General features: G+C 40.9%; 3 protein-coding genes across 13 annotated transcripts; 1 reads left to right on the top strand and 2 right to left on the bottom strand.

Annotated features, from left to right (window-relative positions):
• Positions 1 to 1,542: 1,542 nt before the first annotated feature.
• LOC133952428 (uncharacterized) lies at positions 1,543 to 3,953 on the bottom strand. Its single transcript, XM_062386856.1, has 4 exons — positions 3,832 to 3,953; positions 3,528 to 3,613; positions 2,877 to 3,179; positions 1,543 to 2,210 (listed from the first exon to the last, which is right to left on the bottom strand). Exons 1-4 carry the CDS (start codon positions 3,851 to 3,853, stop codon positions 2,205 to 2,207), a joined length of 417 nt encoding a protein of 138 aa, XP_062242840.1. The 5' UTR covers positions 3,854 to 3,953; the 3' UTR covers positions 1,543 to 2,204.
• Positions 3,954 to 5,365: 1,412 nt separating this feature from the next.
• LOC133952128 (cylicin-2-like) lies at positions 5,366 to 16,461 on the bottom strand. 11 transcript variants are annotated; one of them, XM_062386423.1, is made up of 29 exons: positions 16,345 to 16,461; positions 15,662 to 15,810; positions 15,109 to 15,207; positions 14,408 to 14,503; positions 12,940 to 13,030; positions 11,679 to 11,731; positions 11,485 to 11,586; positions 11,279 to 11,359; positions 11,068 to 11,175; positions 10,709 to 10,816; positions 10,130 to 10,178; positions 9,968 to 10,029; positions 9,818 to 9,875; positions 9,596 to 9,723; positions 9,317 to 9,397; positions 9,006 to 9,107; positions 8,820 to 8,891; positions 8,608 to 8,700; positions 8,385 to 8,492; positions 8,168 to 8,269; positions 7,961 to 8,059; positions 7,799 to 7,867; positions 7,408 to 7,479; positions 7,263 to 7,316; positions 6,859 to 6,957; positions 6,644 to 6,727; positions 6,480 to 6,563; positions 6,336 to 6,383; positions 5,366 to 6,154 (listed from the first exon to the last, which is right to left on the bottom strand). In XM_062386423.1, exons 1-29 carry the CDS (start codon positions 16,364 to 16,366, stop codon positions 5,699 to 5,701), a joined length of 2,829 nt encoding a protein of 942 aa, XP_062242407.1. In that variant the 5' UTR covers positions 16,367 to 16,461; the 3' UTR covers positions 5,366 to 5,698. The 11 variants fall into 11 exon arrangements, with proteins under 11 accessions (XP_062242407.1, XP_062242414.1, XP_062242411.1 ...); XM_062386430.1 differs by having other exon boundaries at positions 8,168 to 8,194; positions 8,424 to 8,492; XM_062386427.1 differs by having other exon boundaries at positions 8,385 to 8,484; positions 8,687 to 8,700.
• A 1,169-nt stretch (positions 16,462 to 17,630) lies between these two features.
• Positions 17,631 to 23,425, top strand: tp53i13 (tumor protein p53 inducible protein 13). Its single transcript, XM_062386632.1, has 9 exons — positions 17,631 to 18,054; positions 18,184 to 18,261; positions 18,421 to 18,456; positions 18,743 to 18,801; positions 19,054 to 19,132; positions 19,746 to 19,874; positions 20,905 to 21,114; positions 21,252 to 22,242; positions 22,554 to 23,425. The coding sequence occupies exons 1-9, from the start codon at positions 17,938 to 17,940 to the stop codon at positions 22,658 to 22,660; spliced, it is 1,806 nt and encodes a 601-aa protein (XP_062242616.1). The 5' UTR covers positions 17,631 to 17,937; the 3' UTR covers positions 22,661 to 23,425.
• Positions 23,426 to 23,432: the final 7 nt, after the last annotated feature.

Genomic DNA, 23,432 nt, shown 5'->3' with positions numbered 1-23,432 from the left:
ACACCCGATATTTAACGGAGCAAACAGCGGAGAAGTTCTTCAGCACCTCATCGCTGCAGGATGAGGTGCGCCTCACGATAAGGTACACCGCAGGATGAAGTGCACCGCAGGATGATGTGCGCAGGATGATGAGCGGTGCAGGATAATGTGCGCAGCGTGCAGTGATGATGTGCTCCGCAGGATAGGATGAAGTGCGCAACAGGACGATGTGCACAGCAAGATGATGTGCGCAGCAGGACGATGCGCACAGCAAGATGATGTGCGCCGCATGACGATGTGCGCACGCCCCAGCAGGATGATGTGCTCTGCATGGTGATGTGCTGCAGGATGATGTGCCCTGCAGGATGATGTGCTCCTGTGCGCCAACAGGACTATGTGCGCCAATGTGCGCCCCAGGATGATGTGCTCTGCACGATGATGTACGCTGCAGGATGAGGTGCGCCATAGGATGATGTGCGCCACAGGATGATGTGTGGTGATGATGTGCGCCTCACGATGATGTGTGCCGCAGGATGATGTGCGCTGCACGATGAGGTGCGCTGCAGGATGAAGTGTGCTGCAAGGATGAGGTGCGCCGCATGATGATGTGTGGTGATGGTGATATGTGCTGCAGAATGATGTGCGCCGCCGCAGGATGATGCGCGGTGATGATGAAATGCTCTGCAGGATGTGTGCCGCAAGATGATGTGCCCCGCAGGATGATGTACGCTGCAGGATGATGTGAGCCCAGGATGATCTGCGCCACAGGATTATGTGCGCCGCAGGATTATGTGTGCCGCAGGATTATGTGTGCCGCAGGATTATGTGCGCCCCAAGATGATGTGTGCCGCATGATGATGTTGGGTTGAAACACTTCCCATAATCACAGCCCAATGGAGCGGTATCAGACTCACATTGTGAGTATGACAAAGTCAGGCTACCAAAATATGTCTAAGCATAAAAAACATAATATTTTCTTAATACTTCACAGGTTATTTGAACCATGTACATTCTTGGGTTTGTAGATATGACTCTGGTCTTCTTGAGTGTAACTTTATGAGGTGGAAGAGAGAGGTCTTTGCTTTCTGCTGCCAATGGATTGAATTCTACTTGAGAGAACTCAACGTACTGAAAATTTGCGAAACCGTGAGGATTTTTAACAATGTGATTGTCCTATTAACTGAATTAAATCATCTGAATACTTCCTTCAGGTCCATTGTCACCTATTGACAGCATCACTTCAGGTCGAAATAAGAACGATGTCATCTGTCACTGAGGAACAAGGTTTTCCAGTTTAATCCTTTATAAACTGAAGTGACACGGCCAGCCCTTGACTTCCAGTGAGAGATTTTTGCTTTCATGAACCTGTTCAACTTGATCTAAAATAAAACAGATAGAACATTTGTTCTTTTTGCAACAGCCTCTGTCTTCTGCCTCATCAGGTTGCTACATTATTCCATTGAACTACATGGGGTAGAAAACATGTTGATAAGGCAGATTGGCAACAGAGTGGCAGGAGAGAATGGGATGAATATTTTTTCTCTATATTTATAAAAAAAAGTCTGCAGTTTAATTGTTTATTATGGTTTGTTGAGTTACAATTACAAGTTTATAGTTGTACAGATTTGAGAGATATGAGATATGAGGCAACAAGCAATGCCAGAAATAAAAAATGCCAGAAATTAAACATTATTTTTCAAATGGTCAACGATAAAAATGTATTCTTTTGTTTATCCATTCTTTTACTAGAAGAGTAGAAAATAATTTTTAATTTGTATTTCTACAAGCTTGATGCATGTCTGCATTTACACCCTCTTTAAAAATGTCCCTTTATCATGTTTATTAAGTGTCTATTATTTATTTTGTATTGTAAAAAAAGAAATCCTAAAAATAAACCTTCATCATATACTTGGGACACCTTAAAATAGAAAACGCTGACATCTAGTGTTGAAGACAAGAAATTACACTTTTACTTGACAGGAGAATTTTAAGGAGAGAAGAAAAACACCCGGAGTCGTTTTGTTTGTCGTCAGAACATTTACTTCTAGGAATTGGCACAATCATTTACACAAGACCGTGATGTTTCTGACAGTGCTGGGACGAGAAGAACAGTTGATGTTACTGTACCCTCAAACACTTGCACACACACATATGGACACATACTCATTTTGTCAATAGACAAGATGATAAGAGACTAGCAGAGCAGCCCTGTCCCCCAGGAAGCATCACTCCTGAAATGACAAAAAGGACAATGCTGTTACTGCAGAAAGGATACATGATTTATTAAAAGACATCTTAAGAGCCACAGCTCCTTCTCTATCTTTAATGTATGAATCATTTCTGCAGCAGCATGAGCCGTAACAACCACTGGGTTTTGTTCCTTTTTCTGTGGAGGAGGAATGTCGTGAAGTCTTGTCAGGCCATGACAGGTCTGAGGGCAGCTTGTTCTCGTCCATTTAAGTGATTGAACAACAACAGCTCTTTTACGACTCTCCTATCTGAGGGAGGTGGGGCTGAACTCATTCGCTTCTCTTCTTCTCTTCCGTCATTTGCAGTTAAAACAGGGACGGAGTCTCTTGATGACAGAATGAATCATAAATGAAAAACACACACACACGCACACACAGGGAGGGTGTGGTGTGGCATGCCGGGTGAAAACAGGAGCTGCGGGTCAGACCTGTTTGTGTGGATGTTCCTCACAAATGATCACATCACTGACTATTAAGCAGTCAACCTTTGAAACAAGGCGTGACATCTGCGTTACCTGCCGAGCTGCATTTTATTGAGCTTCAACCAACAGAAGGGACAAAGAAGCAGCACTAAAAAAATCAAAAGCAAGAAAAGCATGTGGTGACGAATGAAAACTTTGACCTTTAAAAGTACAACATCGGACTCACCTCATCGCTGCTGGAGGATGATGAAGAGGATGAGGAGCCATGTTTCTCTCCATGTTTGCGCTCTTTCTTATGCTTCTTATGGCCTTCGCCCTTTGACTTGTGGTCACTCTTGTCTTTGTGGCCACTCTTGTCCTTGTGGCCACTCTTGTCCTTGTGGTCACTCTTGTCCTTGTGGCCACTCTTGTCCTTGTGGTCACTCTTGTCCTTGTCGTCACTCTTGTCCTTGTGGTCACTCTTGTCCTTGTGTTCACTCTTGTCCTTGCTATCACTCTTGTCCTTGCTACCACTCTTGTCTTTGCCACCCTAAAAATAAAAATAAAAAAGGGCAAAAGTTGACCAAGGGAAGATCTTCAATTGAGTGCGTTATCTCTTAAGGATTGGTTTTGGGCCCAGTGATCATAACTAACAATTAAAAGAATTAAGAGATGTCCCCCAAAATCCAGATTTAAAAGGGGGCATATAACCATATATGTCAGTACCTGAAAATGTTCTGAAACTCAGGGATGGACAATATGGCCAGAAGATTATATCAAGATAATAATTGTCATATAAGTCGAAGTCGACAACTATCACGATAGATGTCAAATTATTATTTCTATTATTTTAGCTCCAGGCTGTCAACTTATGTTGATGTGAACACAAGGCTCCTACCTTGTCACCGTCCTTCTTCTTGCTCCAGGGGAAACTGAACTCATCCTGTTGAGCCTCCTTACTCTTCACCGCCTCCTCATCCACAGCTGCAGAACAGACACAGAGCAGATTCAAGTTAGAAATAAAGGGTCACCCTGAGTAAAGTGAAGTGAAGCTACATGTTAAATACACGTTTGGTCTCGGTGTCTCATTACAATGCATATTTTGGGTATGTTTATTATTTTAGATGCTGTCATGTGCAAACACTAACGATCTGTAATGGTTTCAAATCAACAACTGAAAGTGGATTAAAGAGTGAACTCACCTGACGACAGGTTGAAATCCATTCTTGCTCGTGTTCTGTTCCAAACAAACCGCGAAGTGACTGACAGGCTGCTTTCCCTAAACTACATGAAGGCTGCACCTACAACACGTGATCCAGCCAAGCCACGCCCCCCACCCACCTGGCTTCACCCTGCTTCACCTTTTTCTACAGAGGAGCTGCGTTCACATGCAGTCGGAAATAAGAGCTCTAGCAAATGTGTTCACGGGATACATTTGCACAGTGGCTGGACCGTCGATTTCATACCCAGTATACACAGGGATATGAACGCACGGAAGGAGAGAAGAAGTATAAAACATGTATACATAATATATTTCATAACTAAAGGAAATTAATATCTGTGTGCTGGTAGAGGGGGGTAACTGGTTTGTATGCAATTACTTGTGTTAAGTGGTGAAAGAAGTCTTCAGATTACAAAAAACACCATACCACAAAAAAAACACTGCATTAAAAGTTGTATTCATTTAAAAGTACCAGAGTGATTTCAGTGAAAACTCTAAAGGACTCAGATGCAGAGTGGCTCTTTTCAGTGGTTGGCTATTTAAACATCATATAACTGCTGCTCTGTCTCAATTCAAGAGCTGCGTCACAGCAGCAGTCAGACTGTCACATCCCTGATAAATACAGGCTGCAAAGGGTGAAACCTGTATGGGCCAACCTATCCCAGGGTTCATTGTGCTTCAGTGACAAAGAGGTAATGGTGCGAGCAAGCAACGAGAACTCCAATGATTGATCAACACATTCCAACTCTTACTAAAGATCCACATGTTAAACGCCAATGGTAATTAAACTGTCTTGTCTGAATCTGTTGGAATGAAAAGCCCAATGTTACTCTGAAGTGTTAAAGAGTGGAAGTATTAAAGTCAGCCTATAAATAAAAATAAAAACAATCCAGTAAAGCACACGTTCATAAAGCAGGTATACTTTACTAAATGTTCTGGTTTGATTATTATTTATATAACGTTTTTAATTACATTGTTAAAATATAGTATATTTTTATTAATATAATGCACATTGTTTTAGCTAAACATTTTCTTAATAATGATAAAATCTGTGGCGAAGAACAGGATCTTTTGGTGTTTGTTATGTCATATCATCACCGGATGAGGTAAAGACCTTTATTTTGAAGTTATTGTCTACCACTTCCAAGACAGAACACTGGAAATGTGGGAGAAGGCCCCTGTTGTATAAAGTTGGGGTTTATTTGAGTCAGACAACACACCTTCTACATGGTAACCAGGCCTTCCTGTTTGTATTTCACAATATTTAGACTATAATTTGTAGGATGTCTAAAATGTTGTCAATGGAAAGTGAAATAACTTCATTGATTCTTCTCATCTGTTAATACGTTAGTTCCTGCTCTGTACCTGAAGACGTTAACATGTATAAGTACGGGAAGGGAGCATATGTTATATATGCAGCCTGTGAGTTACTGTTTAGCCACTGCCATTATAAGAGCAATACTACTACCACTACTACTACTTATAATAATAATAAGTACAAAACACAAAACAAATAAAATCATTATTTTATTCCCCAAACCAAGCGTTTGCAATCATCTCCTGTGATTGTGAGTTGACAATTCCTCCACTCATGTGCTTTCTTTTAATACAAAGTGAAACAATTATTCTTCAACCTGAACATTTTCATAATGTCCCCATGCATCTTTACCGTTGTAACTGCATTAAAACAGAACAGCCACCAAAACTACTCCTTTTATCATGGTGAGTGATCTTTTTTTGTTGTTGCAGTAAATCAGGGAACTGAGAGCGTCATTAAAGAACAGCTCGTCATCACATTCGACTTCCTCCAGTGTCCTGTAACACGCTTTTTGAAACAAGTAACGCATTTATTTGTAAGGCTTGGGGCCTCTCAGCAGATCACTTGAGGTGAGGTGGGTTGTGGGACGTGTCCCTGCTTCTCCGTACCGCCGCGGGCTCCCCATGAGGGACTCCATTGGGCTGGGAGGTCTGCGAATGTAGACCCGTTCTCCGATATTCACTGAGGTAGCAGGGACAGCTGGGCCAGCAGGGACAGCAGGGACAGCAGGGACAGCTGGGCCAGCAGGGCCAGCAGGGACAGCAGGGACAGATGGGACAGCTGGGACAGCTGAGAAGGCTGAGACCCCGGAAGGATCCAGTTTTAAGACAGGTTTGGAAGGGAGTGACACATAGGAGACGACACCTGGAGAGACACAGGGCTTGGAGCTGCTGCCGCTGCTGCCACTGGGGGCAGAAAATTCCCCACAACCTGAAGCTGAATCTTCCACTTTTGGGTCACTGCTTTGCTCGCCGTTAGGACTGTCCTGTAATGACATTGACAACAACACAGAAAGGGGTTCTATGAATGGGAGGCTGAACCGTCTGTGAGGACATATTCTGTCAGTTTCCTTACTTTGAGGAAAAAATCAGTTTAAGCCGACAATTCATTCAAACTTGTATCACCCATGATAGTTTTCACAGAATCTATATCATGAAAAAACTTACAGTCGTCTTCTTCTTCTTATCAGTTTCACTTCCTGATGAACCCGAACTCTGCAAACGGGAAGCAGGGAAAAAAATGTCACCTTCGCTGGGGATATCATTTCATTATCTGATGATATTCTCATTTGACTAATTTGAGTAATTTACCTTTTTCTTCTTCTTTTTCTTGTCCTTGTTGTCCTTCTTGTTTTCCTTGTCGCTGTCACAGGAACTATCAGTTGAACTGGAGTCCTGCTCAGATTTAAAGGATGTGAATCACCTTTTTTTAATGACAAAGTGCACAAACACTTTCAAAACACATAGTAAATTACCTTCTTGTTGTCCTTCTTCTTCTTCTTGTCTTTTTTCTTCTTCTTCTTCTTCTTGTCATCATCACTACTAGAAGAATCTGAGTCCTTGGACATAAATAATAACTGTGTTACTGTATTACCTTTTTTCAGAAGAAATGCCCCATTTTAATACGCACAGGAAAACTACACTTTTTACTTTTAATAGTCCCAAAAAGTATGCATGCAAATTGCTTTACCTTTTTCTTCTCTTTCTTTTTCTTTTTTTTCTTATCCTTTTTCTTCTTAGTCTTTTTCTTCATATCATCATTGCTAGAGGAGTCAGAAGAACAAGAATCCTAGAAAGAGAATAAAAAATATTTGTAATACAAATTATGTTTAATTTGAACCATAGAATCACACCGTGATGAGTCATATTATTACTTTAATATATGCATTGAACATGCTATGAGTCTATCTCTCCATACATCTATCTATCAATCCACCCATCCATCCATCCATCCATCCATCCATCCTTCCATCCATCCATCCATCCATCCATCCATCCATCCATCCATCTCAAGGAGTTCATATCACTGAAAATGTAAACACATTTAATCAACTGAAAACCTTGGATGGAAAACAAAAGATGAGGTGTTCTCACCTTCTTTTTCTTCTTCTTGTCTTTCTTCTTCTTCTTTTTCTTATCTTTCTTTTTCTAAGATAAGACAGAATGATGTTGAATTGGGCAAGTGCTACATCTCTTCACTGTGTGGAGTGTACTGTGTTGCATATGTGTGTCACCTCACCTTGTCATCATCACTATCAGAGCAAGAGGAGGATGAGGAGGGACAGGAGCTGTCATCAGTAGAGCTGGACTTCTACAAGTGTTTGTTCATGGATGAAATTTAACAAGTAACAGTAAGAGAACAGAGCTAAAAAAAAAACATTATTACAACACAACACATTACAAGTATTGGGGCGGTGTGGCCTAGGGGGTAGAGTGGTCATTCTCCAACAAGAAGGTTGCCGATTCAAACCCCACTCTTCCCCATCTGCATGCCGAAATGTCCTTGGCAAGATACTGAACCGCTAAATGGCCCCTCACAAATGTTGAGTGTACTAATTGTAAGTCGCTTTGGACAAAAGCGTCAGTCAAATGACATGTAATGTAATATAAAAGTAATCCATCGTGTTTACCTTCTTCTTCTTTTTCTTCTTCTTCTTCTTGTCATCTTCACTGTCACAGGAAGAAGAAGAGCTGGAATCCTGAAAAACAAAAGAAACAATAATGATATAATACGATACAAAACAACCAATCAAAAACATACAACATCTGTAAAACACAATAGTATTAAAAACCTTATCTTTCTTCGTCTTCTTCGGCTTCTTCTTCTTCTTCTTCTTCTTCTTTTTCTTCTTTTCATCTTCGCTATCAGAGGAAGAGGAGGAGCAGGAATCCTATAAAACAAAAGCAGTGAAAATGATTTATCATTAACAATACACATAATATATAAAAAGCATAAGGACACAAACTTTAATACACACAAATGTTGTGAAGACACAAACCTTATCCTTCTTCTTCTTTGGCTTCTTATTCTTCTTCTTCTTCTTCTTCTTCTTCTTCTTTTCATCTTCGCTATCAGAGGAAGAGCAGGAAGAGCTGGAGTCCTGTAAAACCAAAGCGGCAAGAATAATTTAATATCAATATAATACACAACTGAATCAGCTCAGAAAAGATACAACAAAAATAATTTAAATACAGAAATGTTGTGAAGACACAAACCTTATCCTTCTTCTTCTTTGGCTTCTTATTCTTCTTCTTCTTCTTCTTCTTCTTCTTCTTCTTCTTTTCATCTTCGCTATCAGAGGAAGAGCAGGAAGAGCTGGAGTCCTGTAAAACCAAAGCGGCAAGAATAATTTAATATCAATATAATACACAACTGAATCAGCTCAGAAAAGATACAACAAAAATAATTTAAATACAGAAATGTTGTGAAGACACAAACCTTATCCTTCTTCTTCTTTGGCTTCTTTTTCTTCTTTTTCTTCTTCTTCTTTTCATCTTCACTATCAGAGGACGAGGAGGAAGAGCTGGAATCCTGTAAAACAAAAACAGCAAAAACAATATAATATGAATTTAATTCACAACTGCAGGCCAGAAAAAGCACAAAGACAAAATAATGAATATAGAGACGTGTTGTGAAGACTGGACACAAACCTTATCCTTCTTCTTCTTTGTCTTCTTCTTCTTTTTCTTCTTCTTCTTTTCATCTTCGCTATCAGACGAATCCTGTAAATGAAAAGCACAGAGAGTGACTTTATGTCAATATAATTCACAACAAAACCACATATAACTGTACAAGTTAAAAAAATGGAAACACAGAAGTTTTATGAAGAAACTAACCTTGTCCTTCTTCTTCTCCTTCTTCTTCTTCTTCTTCTTTTTCTTCTTATCATCTTCACTATCTGAAGAGCAGCTATCAGATGAAGAGGAGCCTGAAGAGTCCTGTGTATCATATTGAAACGATCACATTTACACTTCTAAATAGTTATTATTTTTGTGTCATGACTTTTGTGTGAAGAGTCAAGTTTAAAAAAAAAAAGGCATAATGTGATACAGCCCAATCCATAGGAGGTGATTGAGGGAAATAACACTATCAGCAGATATATACTGATTTATACAGATATATACAGAGATTTCATGGCTCTCTATACCTTTTCCTTCTTCTTCTTCTTCTTCTTTTTCTTCTTCTTATCCTCATTATCATCGTCACTGTCTGAACATGAACCAGACTCCTGTACAGAAAATGATTGCCCGTTTTTACATCACTGTGGATTTTGATCTTTACACTGTAGCATAACAACAATATGTTGTAAATATTGCATTAGTAGGCGCTGGTGATAACATACTAGAGCAATTGCAATGCCCGTTAAGGGGCATTAAATGGAGACTAATGCATGCTCTTTAATGCAGCATGCACATAGCACAAATACCTTCTCCTTCTTCTTCTTCAGCTTCTTCTTCTTCTTCTTCTTCTTCTTGTTATCCTTGTCGCCCTCTCCTTCATCATCACTCAGGTGGCCTTCCTCGATAGCATCATAGAATGCCTCTGTCCCCCCTGCTGGACAGGGAACATACTTACAACCAAAACAAAACACTTTCATAGACCCTGACTTTACGTTTGATTTGTTTAATTTGTGTACAAGCACACGTACCAGCCGATGCAGCGCACAGCTTGTCTTTGCCTGCTGCTTTAAGCTCTTTGTCTTTTGCCTGTCAGGACAAAAGAGAACAGTAACTTTGTATGTGTTTGTACTTATACAGGAGTATGTGCGGCATGCGAACAGTTTGTGCGAGTATTTCACCTTCTCAGCATCTCCATCTGTCTTTTTATCTCCATCAGTACTTGGTGCTGCAGTCTCATTTTCTGCAGAAAGGGACACAGTTCAACATTGATGCATCGACACAACAAACAGTAACGACTGCTGCTGTGATTTCCAGGAGTTGGAAATAAGGTGAACGCTCACCAGCTGCTGAGAGAGCGACCACACTGCTGAGCTCATTCTGCTCTTCATCCTGTGGATTCACACAGAAACAGTCAAGCTTAGGCTGAGGATATATACTATATTTCTCCATACAAGTCTAAACACACTCACAGACACACACACCTTAGAACACACTTGTCAACAAATAATGAGAAATCAGTGTCCACACCGACTTGTGTCTGCAGCAGTGAGGCATTTGAATAAATATGAGGCAAGGTGTCAAGACAGTGTGTTAGAACTATGTAACGTAACATGCCGTTCTCCTGCAGGCCCTGACAGGCACACATGCTTCTAATTTTTTTCTCAGGAGTTGTGTGCAGAGTTGAGGAGTTAAGTTTGCTCGCTGCTACAAAGTGTTTGGAGGGGAGTGACACATAGGAGACGACACCTTCAAAGTGAACACGTCATGTTTAGAGAAGTGAAGAGTTTAACCCAGATCCTGCCTGACAAAGCCTAAGCCTTCTTTATGCAGAAATCAAGTAAAATTGTGACCTGACCTGAAAACCTACATTAAAAAGGCATTGATCTTTTTTAAATACGAGAAATTGACATATATTTAACCTTCTTCTTGTCCTTCTTCTTCTTCTTCTTCTTCTTCTTGTCCTTCTTTTTCTTATCTCCATCACTGTCAGATGATGAGGATGAGGATGAACATGAGGAACTTGAATCCTGTGTAAATAAAACAATTCAAAAGTTCAGTTTACTATTCAGAGTACAGCAAGAATAGCACTTTATTCTGCAACACAAATCACACATTATAAATAATCATAACTAAGTTATTGGCAAGAAAGTACAAACTTTATAAGACTTACTATATCTTTCTGTGGAATCCTCCCAGTCTTCAGTTACATTGTAAATTACAGAATCACTTACCAATATAGGTTGAAGGCTGAAATGACAAAACAGACACTTTCCTTTACCTTTTTCTTATCTTTCTTCTTCTTCTTCTTCTTCTTGTCCTTTTTCTTCTTGTCGTCTTCGCTGTCAGAAGAAGAGGATGAAGAAGAGGAGCATTCTGATGAAGACTCCTGTAAAATGAAGGAGAATAAATTAAATAACAGATTTATAAAAATGTACATTATTTGTTCTTATACAGAGTTATATTGGTTAATTAATATTCATTATATTTACCTTCTTCTTTTTCTTTTTCTTCTTCTTTTCATCCTCACTGTCAGATGATGAACTGTCAGATGAAGAGGAGGATGATGATTCCTGTGACAGAGAAAGCACAGCAAAGACATGAAGTAATGTAAAGCAGTGTCAATTATATATGAATGTTTCATTGTTTTCATAAAATGATTTTTTACAAAATGATTCATTATGAAGTGTTACAATACCTTCTTTTTCTTCTTCTTCTTGTCTTTCTTTTTCTTGTCCTTCTTCTTCTTCTTCTTTTTGTCTTTCTTCTTGTCATCCGTATCATCTGATGAGTCCGAATCCTGAAAAAACAAACAAAGTACAAAAATATTAAATGACAAATGTAACATCACAAGCATGCTAGAAATGGAGAATGGCTTGTTTCCTCTCTCACCAGGCTGTTCTTCAGACCCTCTCCACACACCAGCTCTGTCTGTTCATCAGGACCTGGAAATAATCAAACAGTAACAATTTAAAGCTTTTCTTTAATAAATGAAAATGGTGTATTCATACATCGTTAGAGGAGAAAATTCTGAGTCTCGAACTATATATTTGGTTTAGAACCAACACATATGTGGACAATCATGAAGATCTAAACATAGTTTAATGAAATTCTGTTTATTTCTTCACAAAAGCAGCCAATTGTGTAAAAAAGGAAGTTTTAAAGTTACTGAAAGAAAAACTAAATGTGTAAGTTTAAATAAGTTCATGAGCTGCTGAGAACGCAGAACTTGAAAGACGTCTATGAACTGTACAGGTGATAAAGTTGGAGATTGATGAGCAGCCGCAGCTGACTGTCACCACATACAGGCACCGGTTTAGAAGACAATTCAATTACTGGAGAATCTGGACTAACTGGAAGTATCAGCAGCCCCTCAGCAAAAAATACCACCTACATGCTCAAGCTGCAGCACAAGCTTACCTCAACTGAAGAAGGAAGTATATAGGCATATATCACCTCTTCATCGACTCCACTTTAACTGCTTTATTTAGTCATGTTTATATGTTTATGAGCCCAATGAGACAGAGGACATTTTTGTTTTAAGTAAAACAACTTCATTTAATAGAATGATCCACTATGCAAGTGGTATTTCTTTGGGTGGGATGACTTTATGCATTACATGTTTTTGTAATTGCCGTTTTAAACTTAAACTGATTACACAGCGGTATTATGTATCCAATGTGCATTATTCCATTCATTACATCATTAGAATTACACAGATTGGTTGTAGATAAGTAATTACCTGGTATGTATAGGCCTGCATTGTTAGTGGGGACTGTTTGGTTAGGTCATTTATACCTATGTCGACTTGTGGGGGGACTCCACCTTACAGTAGTCCGTCTCCTGCTTTCTGTAGTTGAACCCAATCGAAGAAGTACGTAACATTTTGATCACTTTTTGTCTGTTAGTCTCTGTTCGCAAGAGATCAGGCTTGTTTAAAACTAAGTGTAACATGCAGACTTATTTATGTTTATGTTGTTTAATCTGTGTCGCGGCCCCACATATGTACAGCTTCATGGAATTTGTTGTTTTGCTTGTTTAGACATGATAAACAAAGATTGCCTCCAAACACATTCATTCATTTTTCATCACATAAATCACAGCATAAACATCGCTCGACAACTGCTAATGAGATATACTGAGGTTCTCTTACCAGACTGAGATATGATAACACTGTCCCAGACATACTCTTTCCTCTTATCCTTTTTCTTCTTCTTGTCCTTTTTCTGCTTCTTCTTGTCATCCTGCAAGAGAAAGTCGATTTGTTCATGACATCAATTTAAAAAAAAAAACTCTTTTGTACATATGTGCATGTGCATGAAAGTCATTTTCAAAATGAGTGTTCCATTTATTTTATACAGTGTAAATAAAGAAAACGGATTGGATCAGGCTTGGGTGTTTCCTTCACGATATAGATTAAGAGTTTTCTTCACTAGGGTCAGATAACAAACGCCTGCACCTACTACGATGGTGCAACCAAAACCAACACAAGAGAAATGATACGCACAGACTTTACATATGACTCAGACAATATTACAAACTGGATACATGAGTATACAGCATAATAACTGTGTAATTACTGTTTCAACATGGACTTACAACCACATGTTTAAGGTTTCTAGGGAGTTCCCAATCTAAATAACTCTTTTCATTGCTGTGACATTCTGTGTTAGATACAGAGGGTGTGTCCAACTTCGTCTCTGGGTGTGTCACTCTCCTGTCAGATACCGCCTGCTATCAGATCCAGGGCATTTGGCTCGAGGCAAATGTATTCTGGTGAGAACTGGTCGGCCCTAAATTAACAGATGGGGTGGTACCTACATTTAGTGAATGGTTTCACCACAAAGTTTATCTTGACCTTTGTTTCTCTCTTTTGTGTTGAGAACTTGTCACTTTCTTTTCCTGACTCTCCTGATTTTCCGCCCACACCCTCAGAAAACACCCCAGACATCATGCCATCGTGTGACTGCAGTCACATGAAGCAGAAATGTTACCAAACCACTTGAAAAAAAGGTGAAATGCTTTTTTTCCTTTTTTTCCTCTTAGTTATTACAAATGTGAATCTGTTAACAAGGCAGGTCTGGGGATGATTCATGTTCTTATCCCACATCTTAAAGAACAAAATTACATTTTTATTTATTGATGCATACAGTCAGATTGAGAGCCATTCTACCCTAAATATTCTCGTATTGTCAGCTCTGACAAACTCACATATCCTCACCTAAGGCGCTGACATAGTTAGAAGGGACAATCAGTCCCCTGTAAGCTGTTGTGAAAGTGTTTGTGCTTGTGGCACATGACTGAATTAAGCAGTGCCTCAGGAAAGCAAGAGCTCTAAATCTCAGGGATTAACAACAACAAAAAAACTGCACTGTGAAACCATCAGATCAACAGATTCTTTGACTCAACTGAAAGACTCCCAAGAGCGGAGCATCGAGTGACAGCTCCTCTCATACTGATCGACGCAAACATCAAGTCTCAGGGAAGCTATGTGCTATTGGAAGGAATGTGACGACTGTGACATGCTGTTGCCAGACAGGAGATGTGAGGAGGCAATATTCCCCTAGAGCACACTACCCCGGGCTTCCTTGTTCAGCACCTACGTCATAACCACAACTTACCTCACTGTCACTGTCACTGTCTGAGGAGCTACTTGAAGAGGAGGAAGATGAGGAGGAGGAGGAGGAGGATGAAGAAGATGAGGAGGAGCTGGAAGCCTGTGCAGAAAGAAAGGGAAATTATGGCTCAACCTGTTGTACACAGGCTTACACAGGGCTAATACACACCTTTGTTGGTGAGAGTGCAAAATGAGAATCTAAATGAATGAGTCACTACAGAAACAGTTGAGTGAGACTTTGTCAGCCACACTTAGAGGCAGCTCTGTGGCTGGCAGCAGAAGGGAGGGGCTCTTCAGACACTTGGGAACACACAAAGGCACTACACAAGCAGCCATTTTACATACCCCCACACACACAAACACACACACACAATGCTGCAAAAGTGACAGTTGACATGAGTTATAAACCAATTAATTTGTTTCGTTATTCTCTGCGGTTTGACTGGCCGTTGCTAGGCGCAGCCCACACTGCACAGCCGCCCTGTGGCCGATGTCAGGATTGTGCAAACTCATGATTTCTGCAGCCTCACCTGAGCAGATTCCACTCACCCTCCAGAAGCCAATAGAGCTCCTGACTGTTGTCAAGTGACGGGATTTCATCTCATCATTTGACACCTTTCAAGAACTGACTTGGTAACAATGTAGAACATTTCACAGTGAATATTGCTTGGTTAGCAGTGAAGATACGTTTTAACGGACACATACTTTCTTCTTCTTCTTCTTTAGCTTCTTCTTCTTTTTATCTTTCTTGCCAAGACCCTCATCCTCGTCGGAAGACACCAAACTGTCGAATGAGAACAGACCCTGGTGGCGAACAAAAAGAGAAAGGGCAGAGATGTGTTCATGCATCCCAGATGTAAAGCAGGTGATTATATTAGTAGTAGCCTCTGCATTGCTACACCAGATTAAGCATGAAGTTGCCCTACAGTTTACTGTTATTGTTTTTCTTGGGAGGTTTTTCCAAAAGATATCCACTTAGGAATTGACTGGTACAACTCATCTGATGCACAGTCAAATTCTCGGAATATAACTTCATGCAATATCATGCAGCTGCAGCATAGAAGGGAAAGATAGATCTAGGTCTAAACTGAGCTTCTTAAGAGTACAGGTGTGGCCCTATAGGTTAAGGGGGGGGGGGGCACCTACCTGAAACGAGGTATGAAGGAGGATTGGTCTTGAAGTTATAACTAATGGATACCAGAATATTTGATAGTAAAATACAATGGATCGCTGCACTTAAATGATTGCTCCTTCTCACCTGTCCATCTCTTGCTCCTGACGGGTGTTTAGGTTGAATCTTCTCTTGCAGACCTGCAGGCTCTGCCTCCTCGGCGAGGGGCGGCAAACCACAGGGCAGGGGGACAGCCGCCGGCTGCTCGACACCTGCAGCGGCCGCTCCACTTGGTGCTGAACAGCACAGTGGGACAGGAACAGAGATATTTTGCAGACAGACGCCAGTTACTCAGAATCATTTTTATGAGCTGCCAGTGTCTACAAACTTTATCAGCTGTTGTAGCAACCGAGTGTTTATGCTGGTCGTATGAAAAATTCCAAGTGACTGCACTTCCCTGTTGCTTCACTTCCCTAAACTAACATGTTAAATCCTATCAAATATAAAACAAATAAAAAGGGATTTCTGCAGATTGTCTTTTTGCTGACCTTTGCCAGAAATCAGCGTGAAATACCAAAATATTACAACAGTTGAGCGGTGCCACACTCCTTAACAATACAGGGAAAGGAGAAAGCATCTGTGCTATGTGCTATGTTATGTGTGTGACTACATTAGTTTTTGGAATAACTCCATCAAACAGTTATATAGACAGTACTTTCAGCAATGATTGTCATCTGCTGATTAGAGCTAAAAATGTCATGGAACAAACACTGATCAAGCTCTAAACTAAGTATAGTTCAAAACAAATCCTAGTTTACAAGAGAACACACCTTTGGGGAGAATGGACTCCATCCAGGTCCAGGTCTCTCAGTCCAGGGGCCCAGGTCTCCTCTGACAGACCTACCTGGGCAGTTCGGTAACAAGGTGAGGAGCTGGACTTTTTTATGGGTGGGGACAACAGGGAAGTGTAAAGGACGCCAAAGTCAGACACCTCTCTTCACAGATTTCAAAATAAATTCCACTTTGAAAAAAAAACACAAACACAAAAACAACTGCACCTACTATAAACCTACTGTGCGTAATATAGCTGTGAATGAAACATGTTTTTTACATGTATATATATATATATACATATATGTGAGAGACAGCAGCTGACACAGTGTTTGTATTTCAGACTGATCAATACAGTATTTTATTTTGAAAGCAGTAGTGTCTCATTTCTGTGACGGTGTCTGACTGGTGAGGCCTCTGCAGCCAGAATGGCTGGTTTACCTGTGTCAACAGGTGGTGCCTGTTTCACTGCGTGTGAGCTGCAACGTATGCATGAGTGGAAAGTAACGTGGTTAAGTTGTGTCATGTTTAAACACAGTTTATACAGTTTCACACCCGTATATGAAATGTATTGATCAAATAATATGATACACATTATAAATGATAACCCTGTTTCCTCTCAGCTCAGGAGGAGGGTTTGTTTGCCACACAGATCTTTCTGTAGTTGTAAATACAATATATTGCTTTTTGCTATTTAGTTTAATATGGTGAACTTATATTATTTTTGTATACAACACCTGCCTATATACTTATGGCAGTCTATTTATGAATGTAAGTACTTCTATTAAATGTTTGTGTTTATTCTACTGCCCTTCTCATTCTCTTGTCTACCTCACTCTGACTTGTGTCAGCAAATTATGTCCCGATCTGCGATCAATACACTTTATCTGATCTGATCTAATGAGGTGAACCCTGATAGAAATCAGGTAATGCTGCTTTGTCGCCCCCCATAGGACGTACAGAGCGTTGACCACAGTGTCACGTCTTACTTGTCAAACTTCATAATCAGGTTCCCTTCCAGCTTCCGTAGTTAAATAGTTCTGTGAAGCTAGCAATATCAATGCTAGTCAACTCCGGAAATAGGAATTACATTTTTCAAAATAAAACTTAATTCACATTACTGATAATGTAAAAAAGAACAAATAATAAATGCTATATTTCATGTTTACACGAAAAATAAACATAAAAATGTAATCTAAGCAATTTACAATGAAGTTGATATAAAAGCCATATTGTAAACCCTCAAAGAAAAAAAGGAAATGATTCTTAAACAATGTAGTTGGTTGACAGTTGTGTGTCAGACAGCAGTGATGGCTGAACACAACTATTTTGCCTTTATCGACGTTACTGTCATTAGCACTGTTCACTTTGTTATGTAGCCAGACCAGATTACGATAGTTTAGCTTAAAGAGGGCAGCTCGTGTGGCGTCATCTTCTTTTTTAAAACCTTTTTTAACCGCGTCTCGCTGCGGCTCCGTTCATGGGACTTTACCAAACTAATGTCTGAAGACCTGGAGCTTGAGGACCAGAGGGACGCCATGACTACTGTTGTGCGTCCTTTCCCACTCGAATGACTGACTGGTTGTGTCGCCATGTGGGGCCGAGAGACATCCCGGCCGCTGACAGTGACGGTCCTGGCCGCGCTGTGTGTCAGTGTGGGTCGGTGCGGTGCCTCCCAGTCTCCGGGGCCAGGATGTGACAATGGAAAGGTACATGTTATTACCTGCTGCGCGTGTGTGTGTACATTAAGTATTCACGTTAAAGTATTCACCTGCTGTAGACATGAACAGTCATTGCGTGTGTGTGTTTGTGTATGTATGTGTGTTTGTGTGTGTTAGCTCTCATTGGACAGGGACCTGCCTGCAGCCTCTCTTCATTGGGACTGTCCAGTGTCTACGTGGACAGAGCCTATTCAGGTAACCATGGAGACAATAGACACAATCCTCATCATCTTCTGCATGTCCGTACCCATGTATGGGAGGGGCATGAGGGGGGGGGGGGGGTGTCTCTCGTCACCTCCCAGACAGACAGGGTGTTGCTCTGGTTGACCCTGTGTTCTCTCCCCTTATCTCCAGAGGCATCCCAGTATTGACACAGTGTATGATCCTGAGGTAAGCAAACACTTTACAGAGCACTTATATCTTTATTGAGTTTTCACTCAACCCTTGACACTCCACAATTTTAACGAGTTCTTCCCTGACCCAAACCAAATCCTCCCACCACGTTCCATGGGAACGTGTCCAGCAAATCTCTTACTTGAACACAAACTAATGCAGAGGAAATTAAATTCTACAATTTAGATGCAAATGCTTAAATGATCAAAAGCGTCAAGGCTGCTTGAGGAGTGGTGTGCAGAGTGAATAAAGTCTCACTGGACCTCATTGTTCTCCCCTGCAGCCAGCCAGGATGATGTGTATGAACACACCCATCTGCTACAATCACACCATTCCCAACAGGTAAGCTGACGTTTTATCTAGTGAGTTCAAGTGAGGTGGAAAGCCATTCAGTGGATGACCACACCCAAGTTTAAGATCTCCAGTCCTGTACACACAGCTGACCCACATTTGTAAATACACTTTTCGTTATTTTCATTATCTACTGCTTTGCAAAACCACAAGTTATCAGCAGATTTAAGTTTGTCACATACTGTATAAAAGAGCTGTCAAGGAATCTCAGTTGTGTGTCTGTGTCTTTGTGCGTTTGTGCAGTGGAGCGTACAGACCAGTCAGGGCAGAGAGTGGAGAGTACATGTACTGTCCTCCTCACAGGTGGCTCAACAACTTGCATGTAAGTTTAAACATGAAACATCTTTTGGATTTGCATCTGTCTCCACTCTCAATGAAATCAAAATCCATGTATTCTGCTTGGAACAGAAAGAAATGGTTTTATTCAGGGCATCAATAAGGAGACAGACTGTTTTTATAGTAAATGTGGTTTGTGAGATACAGACATGTGTGTACATTCAGTAAAAATATAGATTTTGCCTATATTATTCCAACCTTCATCAAGTGAACATTTAAATCATTTTATTTATTGATTACCTCACATCAAACAGAGAGGCATCTATAAAATAAAGTAATAATAATATTTATTGATGATTTTTTTTACAATTTCCTCTATGCTCCCTGTCCTCTCAGACCACACAAAATTGTCTTAGGACTCCAGGAAGTCCAGCGTTGAAGTGTTTTGGGAGGAGCAATTGTCAAGACCCTATCCCTCCATTTATTTTCCAGCCTCCAGATGATTATCGGTCATCAGTGATCATCACAGTTTAAACTTGATGGGAACATTCTGAACAGGCATAAAACAAGTCCTACAAACAAATCCGTCTCTCTGTTCCCCCTTTTGATAATAATTGATAATCAAATGTGTGCTTGTGTTTCCGTTGTGTCTTTTCCAGCAAGGAGCTACTGTTTTGCTCTACCACCCCTGTGCTCCTCTCCACGAGCGTCACTTTCTTTCAGTCCTGGCCAGCTCCTGTTTGTCAGAATACATCATTACACCACATCCACACCTCAATCAACACATGGTAAGAAACACTGAAGTTGCTTTAAGACATGCACTGAGCTCCGGAGATCCTCCAGACCTGCTCCGGGGGGGGCTGTATTAACCGACTCTCCGAGAAAGTTCGGAGGATTTAGGGAGTTCAGTTAAATGTTTGAATGCAGCTTCTGTTAACATTGATTTAACGTAAGGTCAGTTGGGATTACATTTTTACACTGAAGAGAAAAGTTTTGGCAGCATGCATAGAGTGTAATATCTCATTGTGTTGTAGTTTGTTCTCAGTGATAAATATGTTAGCCAGCTGTTGTAAAGCTACAAACAAGACCAAAGTGGAATTGATAACTGATACAAACACCAGGTTCAGAATTGATCTCAGTACAGTTGGCTTGGCTGTGGATAGGACTCTGATACCAACTGTCTCTGCCTGTAGAGATGACACAGCATTTACTCGGCTACTTCAGTTTATCTGCAATTATGTGGAAGACTTCCACATGTCCCATGTATTGCGGATCCCTAACAACAAGAGTGGGACATTTCTAGGCATTTTGCCTCAATGATAGGTGCCTAGAAAGGTCCGGCTGATATTCTGATTGGTCGGGAAATTTCTAGGCATATTTGCTATAATGTCAAGTGCCTACAAGTATCCCATGTATTGTACTTCCCTAAAACCAAGAGAGGCACATTTCAAGGCATTTTGCCTAAATGAAAAGTGCCTAGAAGTGTCCGGCTCATTCTAATTGGTTTGGACATTTCTAGGCTTTTTGCTACTATAATAAGTGCCTACAAGTGTCCCACGTATTGTACTTCCATAACACCAAAATTGGGACATTTCTAGGCAAAATCCATTGGTCAAAATGTGTATAAACCCTGGGAAGTGTAATTACTTCTAGTTTTTAACTGTCATTCATTATGGTCTTAAAAGTGTTATATGTAACTTGTTGGCACCTGCTGAAACCCCGTTTTTTGATCATTTGTGCACCATGACCAAATCAGAAGGGGAGAGTCTTTGGAAAAACAGAGTGGGGATGAGTTTACACTGCTGCCTCTGATTTCAGCCAATTGCCTTGGTGTCCTGGGGTCGCACTTTGGAGCTGTCTACTGTGGCCTCTTCAGACGTCTGTGATTGGCTGGAGACCCTGACAACCACAGGAATTGAGTTGAGCCGTGTGAACCACATCAGAAAGTACGACCTGCTGCTAGCCCGGCCGGCGAAGAATCACCGGCTGCAACACACACATCCAGAGGAACATTCAACACGGATGAAGGTTCGGAGACTTTACAAATGATTGTGGGGATTTCATTCACACGTTGTTAACTATAAGTCATTTAACATGCACTGCAATAAAGCAGCATAAAAGAGTAATTCAGCAGTCTATGAACTGTCTCTATTGTAAATCCTCAGGACTCTGTGAGGCAGTGCTGTGAGCAGACCATCTCTTCTCTGCTAAATGAAGCAGTGGAGGCAGAGCTTGAATCCAACAGGAGGAACGACAGCTTGACAAAAATGGAAAAGGAAGAGAAAGGCCGACAAATAAGAGCTGTTATGAGAAAAACACAGCCGGCCTATGAGACAGGGGACATCCAGAACAACAACACCACACTAGGACCATCTGAGGAATCTCCAGGGAACAGAACTCTTGCAGATCCTCCTGGTCCAAGCGAAGCTCCTCCTCAATCCAACATCCAGAATCGGAATCAGAGCCTCACAGCCGGGCAGATTACTATTTTGGGGTCAAATATGTCTGAGGTTAGTGATTCTTTAGAATTGAAGACTTCAGATTCTCAGAAAAGCTTGATAACGATACAGAAAGTAACACTGCAGCTCACATCTAAAGACTCTGAAGCCAGAAACACAAAACCCTCAGCTCAAACAGAGGTTCTCTCAGATGTTGTGAACAGTGAAGACCAACTCTCTGCAAGGCCTGAGGCACTGGACATCAGTCCCAAAGATGAAGGTACAGACTCTGCTGAACACAGCAGGAGAGAGAATGACTCTGAAGAGAAAAGTTATATCGCAGCAGATGGAAAGTTGAAGAGCAATGAAGTAGTAGATGTAAAAGAAAGAGAGCTGGTACATAAGCAAACACACAGCCAGCCACACTCTCACCTCAAACAAAACAACGGCGTTGATTTCGTTTCCAAATCCGAGCCGGTGTCTCCACCCCTGCAGGACAGCACCAAGGCCTCAGCAGCTGACGTCCAACCCACCATCAGGAGCAATGGGTTGCTGAGGACCCCCAGGACGGACGACGCTGTGTGGGCGGCAGCAGCACTGGGCTTCCTATTGGTTCTCCTGACGCTGTCCGTGCTTCACACTCGCCTGTACCGCCACTGGAGGACCACACCTAGTCTGTACTGGCGTGATCCCCGGCAGGACTACGACAGTGTGGCGGGTAAGTGGACCATCACACGGGAATCAAACACCAGAAAAATCTGCCCTACTTAGTCATACAAAATTCCTTGATCTGCCCACTAATCTGGATTTGCACCACAATTTAACAGATTTTTCCCAGGCCAATGTCCATGAAGTTTTCATAAAATCGGTTCAGCTGTTTGTGTGTTATCTGTGTTATCTTGCTTACAAATAAACAAATATACAAACCAACCAACAAGGAAATGGAGAGAAAACATAACCTCCTTGGCTGAGGTTAGAAGATACCTTTATGTGTATTTCTAACCACTGTCATCTTTGTGTGTCTTCTAGATATCATCCGCAGGAGGTTGAGGAATGCTAAGCGGAGGCGGAAAAGGAGCAGAAGAAAGGAGTGCGTTCTCCTGCCGAGCTCCTCCAGCTCCGATGAAGTTGCGTAGAAAATTGAAGGAAACGTCAACAAGAGCATTGAGAGTGAGACCCAATTCTTATGTGATGTAGAGAAGGACAGAAGAGGGAGGTGTTGAGTTTATCAGACCTGTCTTGTGTCTGCGGACCTGTCCTCTTGCTACAGGGCTGGGCTGCAGGTTTTGCTGGTTAACTTCACAGCCGAAGCTGAAATACTGCACCGGCTAAAGGGCAGATCCTGTGTGCAGAGGACTCGTCTCATTCGTTGCATGTTGATGCATTTAGATTGGTACTGTAAATATTTATCTTTCTCCTTGTGAATGGAACCATGAGGAGTAATAAAATCAGTATTTGACTTTGTGAGCTCTCACCAAATTCTGCACACAAAGACTCAGATTTAACTGCAGTATTCCTGAACTACAGCTCCTCAATAAATACAATTTTAGAAGACATAAAAACATCAGATCATCAAATTTGTATTCGGTGTACTGCACTTTTCATGGAATACTTGTACATTTTTGTGATCATATTCTCTCAGACAGTGCTCAGTGTATAGGGACTCACTTTTCACACTCCATTACTCTCCAGGTCTGAACTTTATTCTTTTTTTCTACCCAATGAAGGTTTTTTATTGAGTCACGTCTTTTCTGTGAGTAGTGTTGTAATATTATGTTTTTAATTGTTCAGGTTTAGTTTGTGAAAGGGTAAGTTGCTGTTCTAAGCAACATGTGTATCGCTGTATTTGAAAGATGGTTTACAGAAAGATTCACACAGACAATAAATCATTGACACAAGAATTGAGTG

Source organism: Platichthys flesus, chromosome 4 (genome assembly GCF_949316205.1).
Source record: "Platichthys flesus chromosome 4, fPlaFle2.1, whole genome shotgun sequence".
NCBI classification, from domain to species: Eukaryota; Metazoa; Chordata; class Actinopteri; order Pleuronectiformes; family Pleuronectidae; genus Platichthys; species Platichthys flesus.
This window is presented reverse-complemented; position numbering and strand designations above follow the sequence as displayed.